This window comes from Sarcophilus harrisii, chromosome 1, assembly GCF_902635505.1.
Source record: "Sarcophilus harrisii chromosome 1, mSarHar1.11, whole genome shotgun sequence".
Lineage (NCBI taxonomy): Eukaryota > Metazoa > Chordata > Mammalia > Dasyuromorphia > Dasyuridae > Sarcophilus > Sarcophilus harrisii.
In genome coordinates, this window is record NC_045426.1 from 300,069,263 (window position 1) to 300,095,154 (window position 25,892).

The 25,892-nt window shown below is 35.6% G+C and overlaps 1 protein-coding gene across 6 annotated transcripts in view; it reads left to right on the top strand.

Moving 5' to 3' along the window:
* SNX29 (sorting nexin 29) overlaps positions 1 to 25,892 on the top strand; it is a 629,780-nt gene that overhangs the window by 388,135 nt on the left and 215,753 nt on the right. For all 6 annotated transcript variants that reach the window (XR_004230463.1, XM_031944363.1, XM_012542944.3 and 3 more), the window contains 2 exons: positions 1,469 to 1,524; positions 4,381 to 4,462. Coding sequence is in view for 5 of the 6 variants with exons in the window: in XM_031944363.1 (XP_031800223.1) it covers positions 1,469 to 1,524; positions 4,381 to 4,462 (138 nt within the window). In the remaining variant the exon portion in view is untranslated. The remainder of the gene's footprint in view (positions 1 to 1,468; positions 1,525 to 4,380; positions 4,463 to 25,892) is intronic.

A 25,892-nucleotide genomic window follows, 5' to 3' on the forward strand; every position in this document is an offset into this window, starting at 1 on the left:
ACTCCACTTCTCAATGATTTCTAGGAGTTGATTTAAAATGTAATTTTTGGAGTCATGTCCCTGTGCCTAATGTTTAACCTGGCAGAATTCTTATCATAATACTGATATTTTGAAACAAGGATATTAACTATGTCTGTGTTGTGATTAGAATTGGTGTAGTTATACAGGGAGTATATATGTATAATTGAACCTTAATTCTTTAAAGTTCAAAAGTTAAGAAGACCCACCCCAGTAACATCCTTTTATAGAGCATTTTATTTTGACAAAACTTAGTTTAACCACTTAAGACAAATGAATCTTCGAAGAGGAAAGATCCTTGATTTAATTTAGGGTATTTGACTGGATCTACAGAGATTGTGTCAGTACTGTTATCTAATGACCATTTTTAGATTTCATGAAAGAGAGACCATAGTTGCAGCGAGGCTATCTAGTAGAAAGAATGCTAGAATTGGAGTCAGGAGGGCCTTTATTTAATTCTGGGTCTTTCATTTTAGTTATGTCACATGGAAAAGTCACTTAGACTTTAAGCTAAGTTTTGTCATTGACAAAATGAGATTAATCATGCTTATATTACATCCCTCAAAGGTTATTATAAATTAAAAGCACTTTTGTGATTGTAAGTACTAGTAGGGGTAGTAGCAGCATCAGTAGTAGCTACTATTATTGTTATTGCAGTAATGCATCCAGGTATATAATATCCATTTTGACAGAAAGATAATCTTTTTCTAACCCAAATCCTTCACACTTCAGTTTTGTCTATTTCCTTTTAATCTGTTCTCAGTGGAAATAGAAATTAAGTTAACAGTTTTTATTTCTTCTCTGATTTAATCAACAACTCCATCATTCTGTTTTTCTTCTTGAAAATTCAGCAAAGTTTGACTTGCCCAAACCAAATTAGGAAGCTCAATCCAGAGATTGAGTTTATCACTGTCTTAGTACTTAGTGGATTCTTGTGTATAAATAGCAAGTAGTTTCTTTTATCCCTTCCCACCTCTGAATCTTCAGACAGAGGATTTTCTGTACATTCCTTTTTATAAACAGAAGTTCACTTATCATTGGGGGGAAAATAGGGGCGAGGATAAGGTAGATATTGGTATCTTATCTCTCCATACTGCGTATATGATGCTTTGTCATGTGTATTTTTCATACATCTGAACCCCCTCCACCTGGGATTCTAATTAGCCTGTTATGGTTTCAAAATTACATGCTCTTACATGCCTATAGTTATCTCAATAGAATTAGCAGCTTTTCCCTCCATAAAGATAATTGATATCTCTTACTGGTGGCATATTTTTATTACTACAAGATGCCCCACCTCCCATTATCCCCCAAATCCTTTATTGTTTTTCAGTAATGGCTTTTTAGCTGCATTTTTAAAGCAAAATGTTCAGGAATCATTCAGATGAAGAATTCTACCATCATGATGTGTATACCATAGTAATAGTTTTTTTCTCTCTTATGATGGCAGGTGCCTGGAGATTTGAGTCAAACTTCTGAAGACCAAAGTTTGTCAGATTTTGAAATGTAAGTCTTAAAGAGGTACTTTAAAATGGAAATGGTGTGATTTGATTTGATCAGCACCCACTCCTAGGTTTATATCTGAGCCATTATACCATAAGAAGAAAAAAAAAATCATCCTTCCAATCTGAGTTGCTTATGACAAACATAATCATGATATTTTGAATGTGTCTGTGTGTATTTACTTGTCCTTTTTTTATCTACATGACTTGGGTTTGAGAAGCAGACTTAGCTTTGACTTGTTTCATGATTTAAAAAAAATAATAACCAGAGACTGAAGCAAGAGTTTCATCATTTCCTATCAATCTCTGGTTGACTTATATCAAGAATAGGCATTACCTATGAAAGGCTGTAGTTTAAATTGTAATGATTTTGTTTTGTATAAGAGGATTGACCTTGAACTTTGGTGCTATTTGCATGAATATTTCTTTAGACGCATAATTTCTTCAAAATTTCTAGTGATAGTATTTTGAGACTTGAGGAGGATATTGACAAATAGTATTTCTTTATCTTCCCACAATGTATAACCTAGAAGAAAGGAATGAATGAATTTTTGCATTTGTATTCATAGAGCACAGAAACTTTTTAATGTATTGATCTGGGAACTGTTCCAGTTCTTTGTTCTTTTTTCTTTTCTAAATCTCTGACCCAGTGATCAATAAAATTATATATTAATTTTAATACTAATAAAAACATAGCCATAAGAACATTGTAGTTGAAGGTTTTCTAGCCAGGAAGTTATACAATAAAAATGGTATTTTAGGGAAATCATTATGACAGTATATACAGAAAGCTTTAGAAAAGAGGCAGAGAGGTTAAGTTTGACTTTCAGATATGATGAGTTTGAAATGATATGATGGTACTTCAAGTGACAAATTGATGGTATGGAACTAGGTAGGGAAAATATGAGGGATTGAGATATAAATTGGAACATCATCTAAATGAGAGATAATTGAAGTCATGAGAATGATTGGAGGGAGAAAAAAGAGCATAAAGTTGCTGTGTGTATCCTGTGAGAATGCTTGTAGTTAGTTGTAGACAAGAAGAAAAGTATTCCCACAGAATCAGTCAGAAATTAATGCAGAATATTGTAGAGTCACAAGGAAGAGAAAATTTTATTATGATGTAGATTATAGATTTATTGTCTGTATTAAATGATAGAGATCAGAAAAATAGTCTAAAGGATATGCTAAGAGTAAATTTTAAAAAATTAAGGAACAAAATGAGGTAGAAAATAAAATGCTTCTCCCCTCCTTTCCTAGCCTCTACAGGGAAGGCTTTTTGTGTATATCTGAAGGCATATGATTAGGATCCGTTGAAGAAATTAAGAGGGATTGTTACCTGTAAAGGATAGATTTAAAACTGGTTAAGGAAAATGTGCTTCTCCACAAGCAAGCTCCTTAGAGAGTGCAATAAATGACCCACTTAAGGATAAACAACATGTATTTGTTCTAGGCCAGTTGTTCACATCTCTGACAGTTTCTTTAACAGACCTCTTGTGGCTTGCATTTAGAGAGGCAAGGTTGAAAAGAGTAGAAGACAGAAGTAACCCAATAGTAAGAAAGAAAGAATAGAATATTAAGAAAATGAAAGAATCTTATGGTATCAAGGCAGTACTGAATTTTAACCATGCAATCAAGACTTTGTTAATGTTACTTACTCGTTTTAGTCATGTCTGACTGACCTCCATTTGGGGATTTTTTGGTGAAGGCTTCCAATTAAATGGAGCCAAACAAGTTAATATCCTAAAGAAGGTGAAGTGGGAGTGGCTAATGAATGAGTGGATTTTAAAACCAAATAGATTCTATGGGGATCAGCTTTCCTAAAAGCTGATAACTAGATTCTGGTGATTTTAGAGAATTTAGGCAAAATGAAAACTCTCATTTATATATATTTTTTTCTTCTGGGAGTTATTGCTTCCTGAAACAGAATACATGAGTAGTAGGCAATTCTGTAGTAAGAATTGAGACTATTTGTCGTGAAATCTGTATCATTTATAGTAAATTTTGACCCTTAAGAGAATCTTTAAAGAAGATACTAGAATGACTTTCTAACTGCAGCTATCTTTATTAATAAAATACCTTGATTAGTTTTGTCCTGAAACATCTACATGGGAAAATTAAAAGACGATAGCTCTGGGCACTTGTACTTTTACAAAAGAAATTTCATTAAGCATTCAACCTGAATTAGAAGCTTCAAAATGCAGGCTGTATTTTGAGTGTTTGTGTATATTTGAGTGGATGTGATCAATAAGTCTTATTTTCTTCTTGAAGTGGGTCACTACTATAGAGCTGAGCTTAGATGAAATCCTGCCTCAGGAGATAGCTATAAGTTGGAGTGTTGTTTCCTGGTTAAAATAAAATGCTAGAGGTTGAGAGAACATTGCATCACAACTGCTTCCATGGTAAACATCTCAAATTATACTCTAAGTGCAAGAGTTAGAGAATTTTTATTAGCTGCTCTTTAGAGAGAACACTTTTGAAAATGCATTTACCACTACAACAGCTTTAATGAGCAAGAGGGTCTTATACCTCCACAACTATGCAATCCTGTTTTTATAGTTGAGACACAGTTGATTTTGAATTGTTCCCATTGCTTATAATGCCGTCTGCTCTGCTGTAATTTGGATCTAGCCATTAGTGGAGAAAAAAATACTTTAAAGCCAACTTTCCCATGAAGACAGTTTATATACTGACACATTAGACTGAAATAGCTCTTACTTTAAAGAAAAGCACATCTTTTTGTAAATTATTTTTCCTTCAATATTTTAAGTTAAAGGTGAAATCGTTTAGTTTCAGAATTTTAAAACAGTGAGTGACAGTAACCCATTTTGACCATTTTCTCTCCCTTTATTTTGGTTAGATCAAACCGAGCTCTGATAAATGTCTGGATTCCCTCTGTTTTTCTTCGAGGGAAGGCTGCTAATGCATTCCATGTATATCAGGTGAGTACCGTTATTCTTAGGCAAACTTCATAAACGTAATTAAGAAAAATCAAAATGTCTCTAACAGTATTTTATTTTTTTTTGTATTTCTATCACATACAGTCTCTCTGTCTTAGAGTCAGAACATTAAATATATATAAATCAGATCCAATTCCTTCCTTGGCTTTCTTCTCTCTTTTCTCTGTATACCAACTCCCTCTATTCTTCACATCAAACCCACTGCAGGAAATCTTTTGCCTTTTAATTTTTTAAGTCAGACAGTTGAGGCAAAAATCTTAACATAAGGAAGAAATATACTGCTACCACTGGAGCCTGCTTGAAACCATGCTCGTGTTGACCTATTAGAACATCTTCCACTGTTATCAGTGGTAAATAAAGAGATGAATGAAAACAACAATAGGTTCTAGTAATGGTGATAGAGTAGAATTATTCCATATTTTGTATGTTTTAGATTGTCCCATATACTTATATTATTTTCCCTTTTATACATTGAGACTAGTTAATGCTTGGTGTTCTCATCTTTCAGGATTGATTTGTTTTGAGAATGTATTATTAGTGATCCACAGTTAAGATTGGTCGATTCTTTACTTTTTGGGTTGTAAATTGGTTGATTCAAACTTCCAATGTTATCTTTCTATGGTGCCTTTCAAGAGTTCCGTACTTAAATTTTTACGAACTATGTGAAAAATGTTAATGTGTAATATTTTTCTTACCTGGATGTTAAATAATAAATGAATTGTATGAATAGCAGGTTTAGGTGCAGCTGCATATATATTTAATTTGAGATCTTGCTTATAGAAATGATTTTTTTTCCTCTGCAGAGGAAAGTTATTTTATCTTTCATGTTAAGCTAGGCAACAATATCATTATAATAAAAATTATTATAATTATAAATTATTTTTAAAAAGCAGATTTCCAAATAACCTTTTCTATTCATTTTTTTCTCTTCTCACCTAAATCCTGAAAACATAACAAAACAAAGAAAAATTCCCAAATATCCTGCTGTCTGGATGTTTTCCTGTTCTGTTTTGAGATCATGAGAAAGCAGCAAAGTGTTGCTTGAAAAATGAAAGAAGAAAGCAAACACTTCTATTTTAAAGTGAAATTAGAATGTTCTATCACCTGAGAGACTTCTGCAGCCTTTCAGGACAAATAAGTGTTTTTTCATTAATTTTTCTTTGCCTAGAAGATATTTGGGAATTTTCAATCTTTGAAAGTCAGATCAGGAATGAAGTGGATACAGAAAATATATAGTTGCCAGGGAGATGGTTTCCACAGCACTTAATAGCATTAAAGTTACCTCATTTCTCTTTTCTATAATCAGAGCTTTTTAGAGGTTTGTCCATCCTTCTAGAGATTTGAGTATGCAACCCAGATTTAAGAAAAGAAAAGAAATGGCGCTTACTGAATAGCTTTTATTATTGGAAAAATGGCCCTTTTGAGATTTTGCTATCTTTTTTTTGAGGTTGCTAAGTGTTGTCACAATACATTTTTTGCAGTATTAGTTTTGCCCATTTTCTAACATTATCAACACAGTTACTAACATCAATAATACAGTTACTGATTATTGTGTCTGATTAGTAATTGACAAGGCTACTTAATATATGTTTAGAAGTATATTGGAAAACTTTGCCTATTGGAAAACATGTCACCATGTTTTTGAAAATGGCCCTATCTGAAGTGAAAAGGAAATGACATCAAAACATCAGTGCTGATGTATGTTATGCCAAAGTGTACTGCAAAGGATGCAGTGCCATTGACAACATTGATTGTTTTTAATTCATCCTTGAAAGAAATGGATACCTTTTAGAAGCAAATATTATGGCGGTCAAGATGGTATGGAAGTAAATATTGTTTGAAACATATATTCCATTTGACAGTGTATATGGGGCAGTTGGAATCATCTGTCTCTTTGTATGATATGCTTCAATATTTTAATGTGGCTGTAAGGAATGCTAACTTCTGTTTTTTTCATTTTATATTTGCTTAGTTAAACTCAGTTTACTTAAAAAAAAATGAGTAGTCATGATTCCTGAAAAGCATCTCTTTCATCATTAGCTTCTTTCCCTTTGTTAAATATTTGTTAAATATTACTTGAAGTAAAGAAAACCTACTCAGTATTTAAATTCCGTTAAAAAAAAAAATGACAACATTTGCTCTTGAAATAATTTGTCCTGGTAGTTGTCCATCAGTTGCGGAATGGCTGAATAAGTTATGGTATATGAATGTTATGGAATATTATTGTTCTATAAGAAACAAAATCAGCAGGATGATTTCAGAAAGACCTGGAGAGACTTATATGAATTGATGCTAAGTGAAGGAGTAGAACCAAGAGAACATTGTACACAGCAATAGCAAGTTTATGTAATGACCAATTCTGATGGATGTAGCTCTTTTCAACAATGAAGTAATTCAGGCTAGTTCCAATAGACTTGTGATGGAGAAAGCCCTCTGCTTCCAGAAAGAGGACTGTGGGTATTAAATGTGGATCACAACATAATATTTTCACCATTTTGGTTGTTATTTGCTTACTTTTTTTTTCTTTTTTGATCTATCTTTCTTGTGCAACATGATACATATGGAAATATGTATAGAAGAATTGCATATTGGTTATTTACTGTCTAGGGAAGGCAGGGTAGGAGGAAAGGAGGGAGAAAAATTTAAAACACAAGATTTTGCAAAGGTGAAGTTTGAAAACTATCCTTGCACATGTTTTGAAAAAAAAAAACTATTATTATGAAAAAAAGGAAATAATTTGTCCTAGATCAACATATTTATGGGGCTAAGGAAAGTGACATCTTTCCTCTCCCTTTTAATAGTAGATCTTAGAGTATATAAGTAGGATGCATTTTTTGGGTTAATTCATTATGCTTTTGGACATTACATTTTGGTTTTTCTCAAATATTCCTTTTTGTCTTCCTTTTCAAGATCAAAGATTTCCTCCATAGACACTTGTTTTTTATTTTACCTAGATGTCTCTCTTTTTATACTTTGTAGGTCTGTAGCTAGGCAGATAAAAATTTCATTAAGCAGAAAAATATGAAATTGAATTTGATGCAGAAATGTGAAAATTAATGGTGTCTCTAGAAGTTGGCATAAATCTTTCTTTCCAGATAGATTCCGTTCCAACTTTTTAAAAACAGGAGCTTGATTGAGGCTTTAGCAAATCTCTCTTTTTTTGTGTGTTAGGTCCCTTGTGATATGACTTTTGTGTTTCACAGGGGTCCTAAATCCAACTCTGGATTTAATCTGCCATTTGAGTCTTTGATTTCTCTGTTGTTTTTTAGCCAGCACTAGTTGGTTTGTGTGCTGTTATGATAAGATAAACTAGGGCAAAATCCGTCTTTGTTCTTGCTATTACTCCCCCTCCCATCAAGAACTTTACATCTAGTAAAACTTGGGCATTCATACAACTCTGGCACATTTAGTAGATTACAGCCAACAAATCTGTAGCCCATTTTTCCTCTTTTTATAGCTCCTGGGCTTGGAAGGCATAAGGGAACAGGTCTACAGAGTCTTGTTTTCTTTCCTTAACTAATGGGGAATTACAAAAAGCTGTCTCCCTCTTTGTCTCTGCCATATTTATTTTAATCTTACTACTTAATCATGAAAAGCAATTATTTTGTGCTTAACTGATTAGGAATTGGGGAAACCATTAAGCCTGATCAAATAGAAATAGTTATTTGTGGAATAATTGCATGTTTTCTGTGGTATATGAATTACCTTTTACTCCCCTTTCTTCTTTAGACCCCCATATCCAGCTTGTAAATTGGGGATAATCGTTATAGTTCCTATCTTTTAGGAATGTGGTATAGAAAGCATTTTGCCAATCTCAGAGCCTTTTACAAATGTGAATCATTATTGTTATTCATTACCAACTGGTCTAAGTTACGCAATATCCCTTGCATTCATTCCTTTCTCTCTATACCATATTGTATTGATTCTACTTTAAGGAACCATTAAATTTTGCCTACTAAATTATACATAAACTACTCATCCTACCATGTAAAACCTTCTAAAATTTGGCTTCAACCTGAATTTCCAGACCAGTTTTGTTTTGCTTCTGTCAGTCAACCAGTCATTCTTCTGCAACATTTCTCATATCTGTCTCTTCTCATCTCATACAGCCACTATTACTCTAGTGCAGGCTCTCATTAGCTTTCAATTGAACTATTTCATTAGTCTCTTAATTGACCTCTCTACCTTGTCTTTCCTATCTCTCATTTAATCTCTATACAGATGCCCAAGTAATTTTCCCAAAGTACGCTTTTGACCCTATCTTCTCCACCCCTGTGTGTAGCTTAGGTTAGTGATACACTCAGCTTTTCACATGTTGAATGTGCTACTACACTCTTTCACCGAGCAAAGTAATTAGGACAGATATTGTTTTCTGTTGTGGCCGTCTTTTAAGGGCGCATGGCATATGAGCCCTTTCATCTCAGAGGTAAGATGAATGATGCAGAAGACTCGTAGAGTATGTAAAGAGCTCCAGTTTATTATGCTGTATAGCCTTGTTGCTATACATTTTTGCAAGCGTGATCAGCACGTGAACAGTAGGCAATCCCCAGTCACCATTCAGAGAAGCAGCCTGTAGGCTTTGAGCATGCATGATATCTGCCAATGGAAGGAGAGCCGATTCAGCAATTCAGCAACTCGCTCACTGGTGAGAGGTCCTGTTCAGACATCCCTGTTCACGTAGCTACTGGCTGTGACCCTCGGCTTACATTTATTCCCATGATGACAAATCAATGCTCCTTACTCAACAAGGGCATGGCAGAAAACTTACTGTGCATCAAAGGTCGAGTAGCCTTGGTACTCCCTCTCAGTAGAGTCCCATAGCCTAGCAATTTCCCCTTTTTATATTTTAGATAAAAAGTCCTTTCTTGAGCTGCAACCTCTGAAAGAATGGTAGAGAAAGATCTATGAAAGCATCCTAATGTTACAGGACAACAAAGCAGTAACAATGTAACAACACAGAGAGCAATCCATGATCCTAATTTTAACCACCAAGAAGAGGTATTATCAAACCAATGTTTGATTTTTCAGCAGTTTTATCTGAATTCACATTGTAACTGAGCATGGAGTTTAAATAACTCTACTTCTGCTCCTATTTCCAATGATACTTCTCTTTTTTTCTAATGGGATTAAGGTCTGTTTCTCATTTTTGACAGGAAACATTGATACATGAGCTCTAAGGATCACAAATACAATCTGATTTTCAATTTCAGAATACAATTCCAACAAGTAACACTGTAAAAATCTAATGTTTCTTTGGTAATAGTTACAGTCTCCCGACATAAATGCGTATTTCCCTCCCAGACAGGCTAGTTGTATAAAACTAGTATTCAGTTCTCATGCCATTTCTCCAAAGACCAGGTACCAAGATATTTTTCCATGTGCCAAACTGCTGGCCCAATTCTTGAGTGAAAAAAAAGTATCCCATGAAGGCTTGTGTGGGGCCAACTTGATGATCCATTATGCAGACAGACACACTGCTGCCACCCTCCCACGGATGAGGGTATCGCTTTGACAGGGCGTCCCTTGCATGCCCAGCATGTGTCACATGATACCCCACCCTCCATGACACAATCCTAGACCATAGTGGCTCCAGCCCATCTTTTGGCCTCTGTTGTCAGTTCTGATTGTGTCTAACACAATCCCATATATACAGAAAACATCCATCTATTGGTCTTGGGGACACGTCTTCTCCTCCTCACTTCTTCCTTCTTTTCGTCTTCATTTCTACAGACAACTTTGAGATGTCTGGTGGGAATCCACTGCTGAAGGTTTTCTTCTGTGGAGATACAAGCATATCCTGGCCTCCACATTAGAATCCTATAGGGTCCCTCCCATCCTAAAGGATCCTTTGTCATTACCATGGTCTTGTTCTTAGGGGGGCTTTTTTTTTTTTTAATAATTATAGCTTTTTATTGACAGAACCCATGCCTGGGTAATTTTTTTTACAATTTCCCTTGCGCTCACTTCTGTTCTGATTTTTCTCTTCCCTTCCTCCATCCCCTCCCCTAGATGGCAGGCAGTCTTATACATGTTAAATATGTTATAGTATATCCTAGATACAATATATGTGTGCAGAACTGAACAGTTTTCTTATTAAACAGGAAGAATTGGATTCAGAAGGTAAAAATAACCTGGGAAGAAAAACAAAAATGCAAGCAGTTTACATTCATTTCCCAGTGTTCCTTCTCTGGGTGTAGCTAATTCTGTCCATCATTGATCAATTGGAACTGAATTAGATCTTCTCTTTGTCGAAGAAATCCACTTCCATCAGAATACATCCTCATTCAGTATCATTGTTGAAGTGTATAGTGATTTCCTGGTTCTGTTCATTTCACTCAGCATCAGTTTCATGTATGTCTCTCCAGGTCTTTCTGAAATCATCCTGCTGGTCATTTCTTACAGTACAATAATATTCCATAACATTCATATACCACAATTTACCCAACCATTCTCCATGGTCCAGCCCATCTTTTGGCCTCTGTTGTCAGTCCTGATTATGTGTAACGCAATCCTATATATTCAGAAAACATCTATTTAGTAATCTCAGAGGCACATCTTCTCCTCCTGTTGGATGATTGCCTCTTCTTCCTTCTTTTCTTCTTCGGTTCTGGTGGGAATCCACTGCTGAAGGTTTTATCCTATGGAGATACAAGCTTATCTTGGCCCCAACATTAGAACTCTATAGGGTCCCTCCCATCCTTTAGAGTCCTTTTTCATTACCATGATCTTGTTCTTAGGGGGCCTCCTTAAGGAAGATGGGGGTATTATCTTTGAATGATTCTCTGTTTATGTTCACCAGAGAGTATTTTATAGCTGGACTTATATCATTTGAATCAAATTTTAAGTAATTTATTATGTGCATTGCTTTATCTATATTTTTCTGTGTGATCCTACCTCCATCTATCTACCTCTTTTTGTTTTTTTGAGAAATCTCTTGAGGGTTTGATTAATCCTTTCTACAATGGTTTGTCCTCTAGGGTTAAGGAATCCCCAAAACATGATGTATAGAGAATTCCTGTAAGAACTGTTTTAATATTTTTGAGGTATATGAGGGTCCATTATCAGTCTTGATTGTTTGTGGTATACCCATAGATCTAGGCAAAACAGTGAAATAGGTGATTTATTACATGTGAAGCAGCTTCCCTCGTTGAGAAGATGTAGATACAGTCTGAATAAGTATCTACTGTAACACGAATGCATGTTTTTCCTATATGTATAAAACATCCATTTGCCATATATCATTTGGCCTGTCACTTCTGGGGTTAGTCCCCAGCCCTACAGGTCTTTGAGAATTATATGTTGGTACTAAGAAAGCAAATTTATCCCTGTCCTCAGGGTGAAGAGAGATAAGAGTAAAAGCAATCCTTAATATTTATTATCCATAAGGGCCATTCCCTGGAATCATGTTTGGGGGTGACAAACCTGCCTATAATATATATTTCCTCAATATATCCTAATTCTAATTGTTTTTTTACTAATTGATGTAGAGCAGCTGTTTTCTCTTTGAACAGGGCCCATTGCTCCACCATGCCAGTATGTTGGTAGTCAATTTTACAGTGGTGGTGGAAGCTGCAGCAGCAATGACCCCTCATTGGTCAATTTTCATCCCTAACTGATACAGTGTATCCCTATCCCATAAGTTAATATATAAGCCAACTTTTATTAAAGGAAAAATGGTTCCTGTCTTTCCATCTTTTTGCCAATTTACTGGTTCAGCAGATATCAAAGCCTCCTTATTGCCTCTTACCCCTGCCACTCTATTGTTAACCGAAGTCATAGGATACCACAGGGGCCATTGAGAAGCAGCCACCATAGTTCTGTCAGCTCCCGTGTCTATTAATCCTTCAAACTGTTGATTATTCAAAGTAAGGGTTAGTATTGGCTGAGCGAGTATGATAGCCTTTGTAAAATATGCATATACAATAGCCTTTGACATTGGATCCATCTGTGGGGCTAAGTCACATTTATTTTCTTCTGTTTTAACTGTAAGTTCAGATGAAATGACTATTCCTTGAGCCATACATTATCCCTTGTTAAGATATATTTCAATATTGTCAGTATTAATCATAGTTACAGACACAGGCACTTCTTCATATATTTGTATGATTAGGATAGCTAATGAATCTCTGGTACTGTTGAATGGGCACTTCACAAATAGCATGAGGAGATAGGTGATAATAATCATTGCTTTTGAGTTTTATTACTATTATTGTCCCTTGGCATCTAAAGCTGCATACCTGTTCCTCCATTCCTGATTAAATCTGTCCCTACTTGAGCTGTCATTCCCCAGGTTAGTTTGGGGGCCCCAGTGCCACTAAGTTGCTCAAAATATAACTTCATGTTTGTTCCAGAAGCAACCTGAGTAGCAGTCAATCAAGTCTGTTTTAAAAATTCTGTCATCCAGAACACTGTCTGGCCTGGAGTCAACACTGCACATTTGAGTGGTTTCCAATCACTGGGGGATAAAATTGACCATGACATTGTTTCAGGATGTAACATAACAATAGGTGTTATGGGTCCATATATATGAATTGAGTTTTTAAGCTGGGTTAGAACTTTAAAGGGAAGTGGTTCATGTCTGCTTCTTCCCTACCCTGGGTTAAAAGGGTCACCCTCCTCTATAACAGGATATAATTCTTCCCACTCCTCCATGTCTTTTTCTTGATCTCTACCCAGCTCCAAAACTTCCTGAAATGAAGATAAAGAATATAACTGATTACCTTTTGCTTTTTGTCCACTAAGTGTCACTGTGGTCTTTGTTTTATATTTCTGATCCTGCTTTTCCTCAGTTCTTATTTCATTTTTTTACATTAGGAGATCCTTTGAAAGGCTATAGGTCTGGATAAGGCGCAGCTGAAGGTGATGGAGGTGAGGAGAAACCATTCAAAATCATCTCGCTCAGGAGAGGAAGAGGGGAATGACTGCTAAGAGATGGGCCTGTCTGTGCTCCAAATGTAAAATTTCTTGAACTCCTTTTCTGGTTCTGATTTCAGACTTTGATTAATGAGATTATATATAGTAAAATGACTTTTCTGTATTTTTCCTGGGCATTGTTTATCAACAGTGGTGAGCTGTTCACCAAAAACAATCCATCTGTCACAATTAACAGCCTTCCTCAGGTAGCCATGGAGAAACTTTGTATCAATGTCCAAGAATTTTCTAATGTCTCCTAATTGGACTGTGCACCCCTGCTTTTTTATACACTTATATATAGTCCTGACATATGCTTCCCTGTCTGAAGGAAGTAGGGTGCCTACTTTCTGCCCCTTAGGTTACTAACTGCCTCTGCCGCACTCTGCCTGGTTCGGAAACAGCGCAGTCCAGCAGGCTTTCCCTCTGGAGTCCTTGTAGAGGTTGCCTTGACCATGTAGCAATGCTTGACTGTGAAGTGGTCGCTCTGGCATCCATCAAGGTTCCTGTCCCTGTTCCCCAGGAGCCAGTTGTTGTGGCCGTCTTTTAAGAGCTCATGGCATATGAGCCCTTTGATCTCAGAGGTGAGATGAATGACGTGGAAGACTCATAAAGTATGTAAAGAGCTCCAGTTTATTATGCCTACATTTTTGCAAGTGTGATCAGTGCGTGAACAGTAGGCAATATCCAGTCACCATTCAGAGAAGCAGCTTGTGGGCATTGTGTATTCATGTTATCTACCAATGGGGAGGAGAGATCCAGCAGTTTTTGTAGTCATATTTACATATTTCCTTAATTGATCACAGAGAATACAGTCACCTCATAATTTAATTAGAAGTTTCAACAAAACAAAGGAAGGCATTTTAATGAAATAATGAGAGAATTCAAGACAAGTACCTCCAGCCATAGCTTTCTCTATTTTTCTAAAAGGAAAAATGTATTAAATCATTTTCATAGTCTTGACTTCTTATAGTTTATATAGAATCTTTCTTCTTATTGTTCACTGAGACAACCTTTTTTAAAATATTAGCCAGAGTGGGCTTTAAAGAAGGTCATTCTACAGTGATGGTATATGTAAGTGTGTGTGTGTGTGTGTGTGTGTGTGTGTGTGTGTGTGTGTATGTATGTATAAGGTACTCCCCCTCTTGGTTCAGATCACAGAATTTCTGTATCCTCCATGGTCTTAATCCCTGTACTCTCACAAATCTTTCTTAGAGAATGTACCCAAAGCTCTTGGTGACCTTTCTTGGCTTTTTTTTAAAAGCTGAAGGCCCCAGATGTAGCACTCTCCTTTAATCTCTTTTACCACTCACTGAATGCAGAGATCCATGCCATCAACAAAAGCTATAATTACTAAAGAAGAAATAATGGGTACCTTGGGAATCTGTTAACTATTCCAACTTAGAATATGTTAGGAAACAGAGAATATCTGTGGATAGTCTGATGTGCTACATACATGTTGGTAGAACAAATTTTGCAGGGTTCACAGAAAGATTAGATGACAACCTATGGACAAAATTTTACAGGGAAAGTAAGTCCATGGGAGATGGGAGACTCTGGTGAAAATGACAACATGAAGAAATACTATTGGAGCTCCTCTGTCCAACAAAGATCTACAAGGGCAGCAAATGTAACAGTGATAGAGAAGACCAAATTTATAAAAACAGTAACTCTTCCACTAATTCAGGACTTCATAAGATGGTAGCCAAAAGCCTGTTAGTTCTTGGAAAGAGGACAGGTTGTGGAGATAAAAAACATTCCAGTAAACAGGGTCTAAGCCTATAGGAGCTCTGAATAGAATCACATAAGTAGGTTTGGAAGCTTGATTGATCACTAGTAAATGGGACCTCAGGCCCACAGGAGTTCTTAGCTGGCATGTACCAATGTTGTGGAAGCCATTCTGAACTCAGCTCTGAGACTTAGAGATGAAACAGGGAACAGAGCTAGAACCAGATCACCCTACAAAGATGAACAGGACCGGGAAGTTCACTTGAAACTCCAGGAGTAGATGGGGCCAACTCAACCCTTAAGTGCAAAGAAGACATTTATTAAACTTTCAATTGACACAAAACTGAGATCTCTCTCAAGGGATTAAAATGCTAAGCTGAAATCTAATAACATAATAGGAATACACATAAAAGCTCTCTCAAAAACCAGCTTCTTAAATACAAGATGAGGGAAGCAAGGTTAGATAGTTTATCTGAAAGAAATCTGGGAGTTCTAGTGGACTATAAGCTCAATGTAAACCAGTAGTGTAATCTGGCGGACAAAAATGCTAATCAATATGGTCCTAACTTGCATTAATGACAGTCAGTTTCCAAAAAGAGGAAGGTGACAGTCAGACCACATGTGGCATACAATATTTGTTTCTAGGTAGGACATATTTTTGAAGAGATAAAAACCAGCATGATCAAAGACCTCAAGAGCAATTGAAGGAACCAAGGATAGTTAAATGGGAAGAGACTTAGGAGAGAGATCTCCCAATGTCTGAAGGGCTGTAATATGGAAGAGAGATTAGACTTGTTCTGTTTTGCTCTAGAAATAGAAAGGGAAAGTAGATATAAATTGCAAAGAGGGTTATTGTAAAAGGGAAAAAATGCTAGCAATCAAGAATTCTTCCAAAATAGAATTGCCTGCTTCTGAAGTAGTGAGCTGTTCCTCCTTTGAGTCTTTCATGCCAAAGCTAGATGCCTCATGGTTGATCTATTGTAGACTGACTTCTTCTTTAGGTACAGTTTGAACTAGAGGACCTTTAAAGCCCTTATCAACTCTTAAATTCTGGAATTCTTTTTAGGACATCATACATGACAGTGTTAAATATTTTATAGTAATATTTGTCTCTTTGTTGATCATGAATCACAGCACTTATAAAATTTGAGAAGCTTCCAAAATAAGCAGACAGAAATTAATTTTCAAAGCTGTTGAGATTTTGAAATAACTGTATCTAGAATATAAAATTACCCAGAATGTCTTGTGCAAGAAGTACTCCAATCTCAATTCTATGTTCCTGTTTCTATCTCCCTTATCCCTGTTAGTTCTCAGATAAGGATTTTGGTCATGGTTTCCCTCTACCTTGTCTTAAAGGAGTTAAAGAAAACTTACTGAACAAGAATTCCAAAGATGCATCTAAGCTTTTTTTGTTTTGTTTTAGTTGCCTTGACTTAGGCTCAGGAACAGGAAGGCTTGGATGTGCACAAGCTTTTCTTAATTTCCCACATTCTACAAGCTTTTATACTTTTCTTGCCTGTAATATATACAAATATAATACTATCAATTACTTTGTTAAGACATCTCTCTGTTCCAAAGCCTTTGTCTACCGGTACATACCATAATTGAAGGCAATCTTGTAAATGGATAGTTTTCAACATCCACCCTTGCAAGACCTTGTCTTCCATTTTTTTCTCTCTTCCTCTTTCCCAGCCCCTTCTCTAGAGCAAGTAATCCAATATAGGTTAAACATGTAGAATTCTTCTAAATATTTTTCCACATTTATCATGGTGCACATCTCTTTCTTCTTTGATCATAAATTCCTTCTTTCTCTACAGATCTGAGAGATAAACTATCCCTTGTTCTCCTTAATCTCACCTTTTATGTCTAAATCAGGAATTGGGTGATTGTTTTGATCAGAGGAGATGTTCTTCTCTAGGCTATACTCATTTCACTTTGCATGAGTTCATATAAATCTTCCCATTTTTTTCTGAAAGCATCCTGTTCATCATTCCTTGTAGTACAATTCCTTACAGATTGTAATTCTATCGCAATCACATATACAACTTGTTCGGTCCTTTCCCAGTTGATGGATCTCCCCTTGATTTCCAGTTCTTTGCCATCACAAGAAGAACTGCTATAAATATTCTCATATAAATAAGTCCTTTTCCCTTTTCTTTGATCTAAATGTTATATAGTTTTATAGCTCTTTGAGCATAATTTCATATTGTTCTCCAGAATGATTAGACTAATTTACTACTAACAATGCTTTAGTGTCCCAGTTGTTGTACTTTACCTTCAGCATTTGTGATTTTCCTTTTCTAGCTGTCCAGCAGGTATCAGGTGTAGTTTTCAAAATTTGTAGTCTCTAACTAGAAGTGATTCAGAATATTTTTTCATGTGATCATTGATAGGTTTGATTTCTTCTTCTGAAAACAGCTTAATCATATCCTTTGATCATTTGTCAAGAGGGGAAGGACTCATATTTTTATATATTTGATTTAGTTCCCTATATATTTGAGAAATGAGGCTTTATCAGAGAAATTTGCTATGAATTTTCCCTCTGGGTTTTCTGCTTTCCTTGACATTTTGACTGTATTATTTTGTTTATGCTCAAGCTTTTTAATTTCATATAAACAAAATTATCCATAATATTTTACATGATGTTCTCTATCTCTTGCTTGGTCATAAATTCTTCCCTTATCCATAGATCCAACAGATATATTTTTTCTAAACTTCCCTAATTTACGGGGATTTATTTAATAATATAATTATCTGATAATATCTTCTTCCTAACAGGGGAAGAGAATAAGTCATAACAGTGTTAAGCATGATGGATTTAAGTATTAGAAAGGAAGAAAACCCATGCTGTCAAGGAGTTTATATTCTAATGGAGGAAGATAACATATTAGGGAACCTGAAAAGTGGGAATGAGTTGATTTGGGTTAGGAGATGGCCTCGAAGCAACATGGAGATTTGGTTTTGGGCAAGTGAAGTTGAAAGATCACCATCTAGAGCCCGCCTTCTGGGAACAGAATCCAAGGATCTGATGGAAGGTGAATAAAAAGAAGGATGTTGGGAAAGATGTTCATGTTAATCACTTGGACTTTGCTTATAGAATAACTAATCATGAAAAAAAAGTTGTCCAATCCATTTTAACCAAAAAAGTTGTCCAATCCATTTTAACCAACATTTTAAAATTGTCTGCTTGTGAAAGGTATTGTACTAGACATAGAGGCTTCAGAGATGAAAAATTTCATAATCTCTGGTATTCTAGAGCTATCCTCTAATAGGTAGATAATATACTTACACAAATATGTTATGTTTGCAAAGTAGAATAAGCTAAGAGATCCAAAATGTTTTCAGGAGGTCTTGCTCTGGAGGATCAAAAAAGACTTCTAGTGTCAGATAGTAGCGTAGGTCCTGAAGGAAAAGGATGGTATGATAGGATATAGATATGGCACAGATAAGTAGACAGTGAATTCTAGGCCACAAAGACAAGAAAAAAAAAAAAAACCCAAGCAAAGCTACATAATAGGCTCGAATGGAGTCAATGAAAAGGAAATAATTCATAATAAGATGGAGATCGTAATCATGGATTGAAGTTAGATTGCTGATGCCCTTAAATGTAATAATGGGATATTTTATTTTTTCTTCATAATGAAAAAGAAACACATAATTTTTAAGTAGAAAAGTAACGGATAGATTTGATTGTTATAAAGACTATTTTTGCAGCTGTATGAAGGATGGATTAACAAAGGGTCAGAGAGGCTATTATAATAATCCAGTTGAAGGCAAATGAGCTCCTGGACTGTTGTACCCAGACTAGTCCTCTGGAGGATCTCAGTATCAGCCCGAGTCCTTGGTCTTAGAAGAGGAGTGAAGAGGCAGGAACCCATATAGATGGTCAAATATGGATTAGATGATCTTTAAAGTTCCTTCTGTCTTTTTGTTCATTGTGGAGGTTTTCTTGGGAGCCAGCCTTAGTCTTAGTTGAAATAAATAATTGCAAACGTTTATTTCTCCTTACAAAATTATTCCGGTTAGTTGAGGCCTGGCTCCAAGAGATCTTGTAGTTTTGTCCTTGGCTCTTGCCTCTGCTTTCTTCAGTCTCCAGTCAGCTCCGACTCGTGGCTTTTCAATCTCCAGTCTGTGGCGAGTAGTCTTTTCTTCCAGAGTGTTCTTTCTCAGAGCCCTGTTGATGTTCCGGAGAAATTCTTCTAGCTCCAAGAGCTTCCTTCCGAAATTTATGTGATCTCCCAAAGGTTAACTCCGCCTTCTGGAGGGAGAGGGATTCTGGGTTATCTCCCAGAGTGCTCTCTGGTCCTAAGGGAAGTGTGAATTCAGCTCTCATACTAGCCCTGAACTCTCCCAAACTTGTACATTGAGTACTCAGATACTTGAGCTCTCTAAAGGTATGAACACAAGCATTGTTCAATCAGTTCCACCTAATACCTTGTTTCAAGTTCTGGCCCAAAATCAGATCAAATCAACTCCATTGTCTTCACACTTTGTAAAAGATTCGAACAGTTCATGACCTGATAAATCATTCACTTGATCTATTAATTAATTAAAAAATTATTTGCCTTTTCCTGATCTCTTACAAGCATGTACTCTTGTGATTTTCTTTGTCTGCTCCAGATCTATCCATGGATGTTGTAGAAGTAATTTTTGATTGTGTGGGAGATGTCTAAGTTGTATGAATGTATCTTTTCCTTTACTTATTTAGACCTATGAAGTTTCTTTTCAACTCTTTAATTCTTTGACTCTCTTGGCACTATAAAATTCCTTTTGAGTTTTCCTTCTTACTCCTTATGCATTTTAGTCCGTTTTGGCATTTGTGTGTTTTTCCCCAAGGTATATGGTATGTGTTTACATTCACATATAATATATACATATGTCTACTTTATGTTTATAGCATAAAGAATCTTTCTCTGCTAAACATTTGTCTTATTATAAATCTCAATTCATTTCTCCCTAACTATTCATAAGCTTTAATGTTTTGTTATTTTGAAATTTGTCTTGAACTATACACATTACTAAGGGATAGAGTTCTCTTCATTGAGCTTTGAGAAGCATCGAAAATGATATAATGAATTATTTAGGCAAAGGATACTGCTTAAAACAGTGAATTCAATCCCTGTAGATAAAGAAAGCCATTTTAGTTTCAACCTTTAAAGGTTATCTCCTTATGCTGAATACAGCCAGCATCATGAGTGACTGTGAATCCCAGCTTCATATGAAAGTACAACACTAAGCAAAATGCTGTCAGACTGCCTTTGAGTGTTTGGGTTTGGAAGAAGCAGCCAGTCAGGGAAGGTTTGGAGGATGTTGTCAGGGTATGACAAAGATAAATTTATGAAAAATGTGTAATTTACAGATTAGAGTCTGAGAAAGTATTGAAGGATGCAGCTGTCAAAATAAAAGAATATGAAAGTATAAATGAACATTACAAAATGTAGGGTTAAAATATTAGATTCATTTGACCTACTTGTGATGCAAATTGTAGATAGATGTACAGGCTAAGAGCCAAAAGAGTAAAGATTTGGAGGGAAACATTGGGGTACTTTAATTTCTGAGTGTAGAATTGAAGATGAGAAAAAGAACCACATTTTGAAAGCTATAGTATTTGGATGAGGGTACACTGCTAACCAATAGTTGGGTCTGTTGCATTTATACTTTAGTTCAATCTGTTCAGGAACTTAACCCTTACATACTAGATTTAATTTTTCTTTATTTAAGAGAAAAGGAGAGAGAGAGCTATAGCATTAGAAATAAAAGCATGCTAGTGTCTTAAAATTTAAGAATTTATTTTTCTATATTGGAACCTTTTAAGAAATTATAAATATTTCTCTATTATAGACATGGCATAAGCATGATAACCCCAAACCACAGATTATCTTCAGATTTCATTTTAGTTACTAATTTAAAAATCATTCTCTGACCACATATTTTACCTGACCAAGATGAAGAAATAAATTCATCAAAGTGTATTAAGTAGTTGCTTTGTGTCCAATCTTGTACACAAGGATAAAAATGAAATAGTCTGTAACCTCAAGATACTTACATTCATTTGGAAGGGAGTGTAATACTGGAGAAACCGAGGCAAGATAGAGATTAGAGAGTTTTTTAATATTTTATTTGGAAGGAAGAGATTTACTTACTAGGACCAAATAGATCCATGATTTGGTTCCAGGGCTGAATGAGACTATCGTTTCCAAGAATCCAGCACCCAGCCAACATCCAGCTGCCAATGTGAGTTCTCAATGACATATTTATACACAGTAACTAAACAAAGGCAGGGGGGTGGAGTCCAAACTCTAGTGAGTGGGAATCTCCAGGTAGGAACCATAAACTAGACCCTGACAGGTTGGGGGGTAGGACCATAAATTCTTACTAAGTGGGAGTTAAGAAAGTGTCTGGAGAGCAATTGGAACTATACTCAAAAAGTTATCAAACTGTGCATACCCTTTGATCTGTTACTACTGGGCTTATACCCCAAAGAGATACTAAAGAAGGGAAAGGGACCTGTATGTGCCAAAATGTTTGTGGCAGCCCTGTTTGTAGTGGCTAGAAATTGGAAAATGAGTGGATGCTCATCAATTGGAGAATGTTTGGGTAAATTGTGGTATATGAATGTTATGGAATATTATTGTTCTGTAAGAAATGATCAGCAGGATGAATATAGAGAGGATTGGAGAGACTTACATGAACTGATGCAAGTGAAATGAGCAGAACCAGGAGATCATTATATACTTCAACAATGATACTGTATGAGGATGTATTCTGAAGGAAGTGGATTTCTTCGACAAAGAGAAGATCTAACTCAGTTTCAGTTGATCAAGGATGGATAGAAGCAGCTACACTCAAAGAAAGAACACTGGGAAATGAATGTAAACTGTTTGCATTTTTGTTTTTCTTACCGGGTTATTTTTACCTTTGAAATCCAATTCTTCCTGTGCAACAAGAGAACTGTTTGGTTCTGCATACATATATTGTATCTAGGATATACTGTGACATATTTAACATGTATAGGACTGCTTGCCATCTCGAGGAGGGGGTGGAGGGAGGGAGAGGAAAAGTCGGAACAGAAGTGAGTGCAAGGAATAATGTTGTAAAAAATTACCCAAGCATGGGTTCTGTCAATAAAAAGTTATAATTATGAAAAAAAGACTTAAAAGCTCAAAAAAAAAAAAAAAGTAAGTGGGTGACAAAGTAGAAGAAGCTCTTTTAGTGGGTAAAAACTCCTCAATACCAGTCTGGGAATTTCCAGAAGGGAGCGGGCCACCCCCAAAAGATCTGTTTCAATGCAGGGTGATTTGACTAAGTTCTCCAATTGAAAGAAGCCACTTAACTTGGGAAGGGCTTGTCTGGGAAAGATATATTTTTTCCCAGGGTTTGGGAGTATCCCAGTCCCCCCCAAAGATTGCATCATTTTCCCCAAGAATATCTTAGTTTATATCAGTACCAACAGTAAATGAGGATATTTTTAACCTAACAATGAACTTTTCCAACTTTAAACATCTCTATTAGTTTGCTAATTCCTTTGAGCTTCTGTAATATCTGTAAAATTAGGTGGCTGGACCATATTGATGAAGTACTTGTTAGCCTAGTTAACTGGTTACTAGATGGGGTTGGCCAAGAAAAACCAGAAGCACTGATAAGACTATAATACTCCCTGAGGCAAAAGACAATGAAGGGATCATTTTAGCCTTAGTGATCCTTTTGTTCTTAAGTAGGGTATTTTGTTCTAGTGGGCTTTCTGTTATGGTTCCACTCCTAGTGAGGACCTCTAGAAACTCCACCTTTACTTAGCCAATCAGAAAGCTAAGTTATGTTGTCAAATATCAGCACTTAAATTTCCTCTATAAAAGATCCAAGACAAAAAAACAGGATCCAAGAGTAGTGTAGATCTTTCACACTCCTATTAAGGACTAACCCTTGAGGTATTCATTCTCTCCCACATCATAGCATCTTCCCTTTAATCATTTCTTCCTAATTAAATTGTGAGTTCTAGTAGGGAATTCTTTCCTCTTGTTAATTGTTAAAACCCCTTTCCTTGCTAACTTCAGTGTGCTATTCACATACTGAAATAGCAAAGCCTTAGTAACTTGAGATCGATGCTTATAATATAATTTATGTCATGAACTGAATCACTATTATGTTATTTTTATGTAATATTCTTCTACAATCTATTGCTCTCCTGAATCTATTTTTATTTTTATTTACCACTCCTGGTGCCTATTTTACCTCTTCAATATGACTTGTCAGGTCCATAAAGGCCTCTTTATGATCCTGATATATCTTAGATCTGTTATAAAGCACACTTCTGTTATTGTTAATAATTGTACATTTTAAAGGTAATTATTGATAGTTTGTATTTCTTTTGAAAATTATGCATATCTGTTAAACATTTCTTTATTCGATGAATGGATTTCAGTCATATTTCTATCAGTTCCTAATGTGGATGTCAACTTTTACAGAAATGTAATAGAAGTAATAGAATAATAGAAGTTATTTTCCCCATTCTGTTTTTCCCCTTCAGGCTCTACCTATATTGATTTTATTTATGTGAACGCTTGTAAATTATATATGTATGCCTTTCCAGTTTTCTTATACCTTACTTCCTAACATATAGTCTTCACTACAGTGATTCTAGCCTCCTGGCTGTTCCACAGAAAAGTTATTCCTTTTCTCAGTTCTAAGTATTATATCTGGCTATCTTCTATATCTGGAATGCTCTCCCTCCTTCATTCCAACTACTGACCTCTCTGGCTTCTGTCAGTTGGCAACGAAAATTCCATCTTCTACAGGAAGCTTTCCTCATTCTCTATCCCTCTGTTAATTATTTCCTATTTGTTCTACATATATAGTAGCTTGCTTTGTATTTTTGTATATTTGTAAAGTGTTGGAATCTTTACAAAGTGTTAAGTCATTAGAGTTGATAGAGACAATAATTATCTAATTTAGCATGGTTCAGTATGATTGATTTGATCTTAGAAGGAGATATTTTGGGCCAGAACTTGAAACAAGGTACTAAGTACAACTGATAGAAATGATGCTTGTGTTCACACCTTTAGAGAGCTCATAAATATTTAAGTACTCAATGGAGTTCGCACACGTTTGGGAGATTTCAGGTTTAGTATGACATATCCGAATTTACACCTCCCTTAAGTCCTGCCTCCAGAAAGAGGAGTTAACCTTTGGGAGATCATTATTTACTTGTACCTAAAACTAAAGCTGCCTCCAGAAAACCTCCCCGAGAAACCAACCTCTCCCCCAGAGAGAACTATTATTATTATTTTAAAGAAGAAAAAACATCAACATTTCCCCTTTTCTTTTGATTTAGAATACAGGTGGTCATGACCTCCCTGACTTCTCAAGGAGGTGAGAACCCCAAAAAGGTGATCACGCCTTGCTCAAAAAAGGAGTGAAAACACCATTAAAAGAAGGTGGTCACGCCCTCCCTGATATCTCCGGAAGGGAGATGAAAACACCAAAGGAAATAGAAAATCAAATCAGATCAGCGGGTTTCTAAAGGGGCTCACTTGAAACAGGTATGAAACAAGGTGATAAGGTACACATAAATCTAGGTGCACATAATCCATCAATATGGGAGGCATTACAGATAATTACATAAGCTCATAGCAATATAACATAGGCTAGTAGTAATGTAGCAAATAACATGAATCAACATGAAGAATTTGTACATGTCCATAAGTCCTAGAAATAGTCCAAAAGGAACCCATTGTCCATTAGTTCATGTGCCAGGAATCCAATGATTCCTGTAAGCTTTGAAGTAAACAATTTTTCATAACATGAATCAACATACAGAATTATACATCTCCATAAGTCCTAAAAATAGTCCAAAAGGAACCCATTGTCCATTAGTTCATGTGCCAAGAATCCAATAATTCTTGTAAGCTCTAAAGTACTGCAATAGTCTCATCAACAATTTTTCATGTCAAGGAAATCCAATGATTCTTGCTGGTTTTTCAAGAATTTGTAACAGTCTCATCTTGTGTTAAGAAATCCAATGATTCCTGAAGATTTTAAAGTTATTTTAACAGTCTCATTATCAGCCATGCTCTTTCAGTGTCAGATGTTTCTTAAATCTTCTCCTTTGTTTTGAGGTTTTTCTGGTTTTTCTGTTTCTCTCTGATGGACAAGGCAAATACGGCCGTTGGCACCCATCTGATTCCTTCTCCTCCTGTGGAGATACAAGCAAACCCTCTTCCCCAAGCAGTTATCTAATTCCCTTCTATTTACTATTTTTGGGATTTATCATCATCATCTGGCAATTACATTGGAACTGTTTGCATTGGACACTGCCCTGTTAGTTTAAAAGGCCTGTATTCTCCCCAACTATAATCCTGATTAATTTTCTGTTGGTTGATGACATCAGAGTCCTGAATTTCTAAAGACTCTCTGGGTGTAAACTCAGCTGCCATCAGTAAAGGTTGTAAACTCCTTTAGAGACTTTTTGTCTTTTTTGTCTCTTTTTATATCCCAGGACTTAGCATTGTGCTTGGGACATAAGTACTTAATAAATGCTTATTGATTAATTGAAGTTGATGTCACCTGCTTTTTATAATTTCTTGTCTCTAGTTATGAATTTTTCCATTAAAATTTTTAATTTTTTAATCCTTTCTATATTTCTTTTCATAGTATGTGAAAAATATAATATGACCTATTTTATTTCTATAAAAGTGTTTCTGCATATATTTATATGTCTTGTAGGTGGTGTGATAGGTTAGCTCAGAGATATTTAATATATTTGTGTTATCTTAAATAT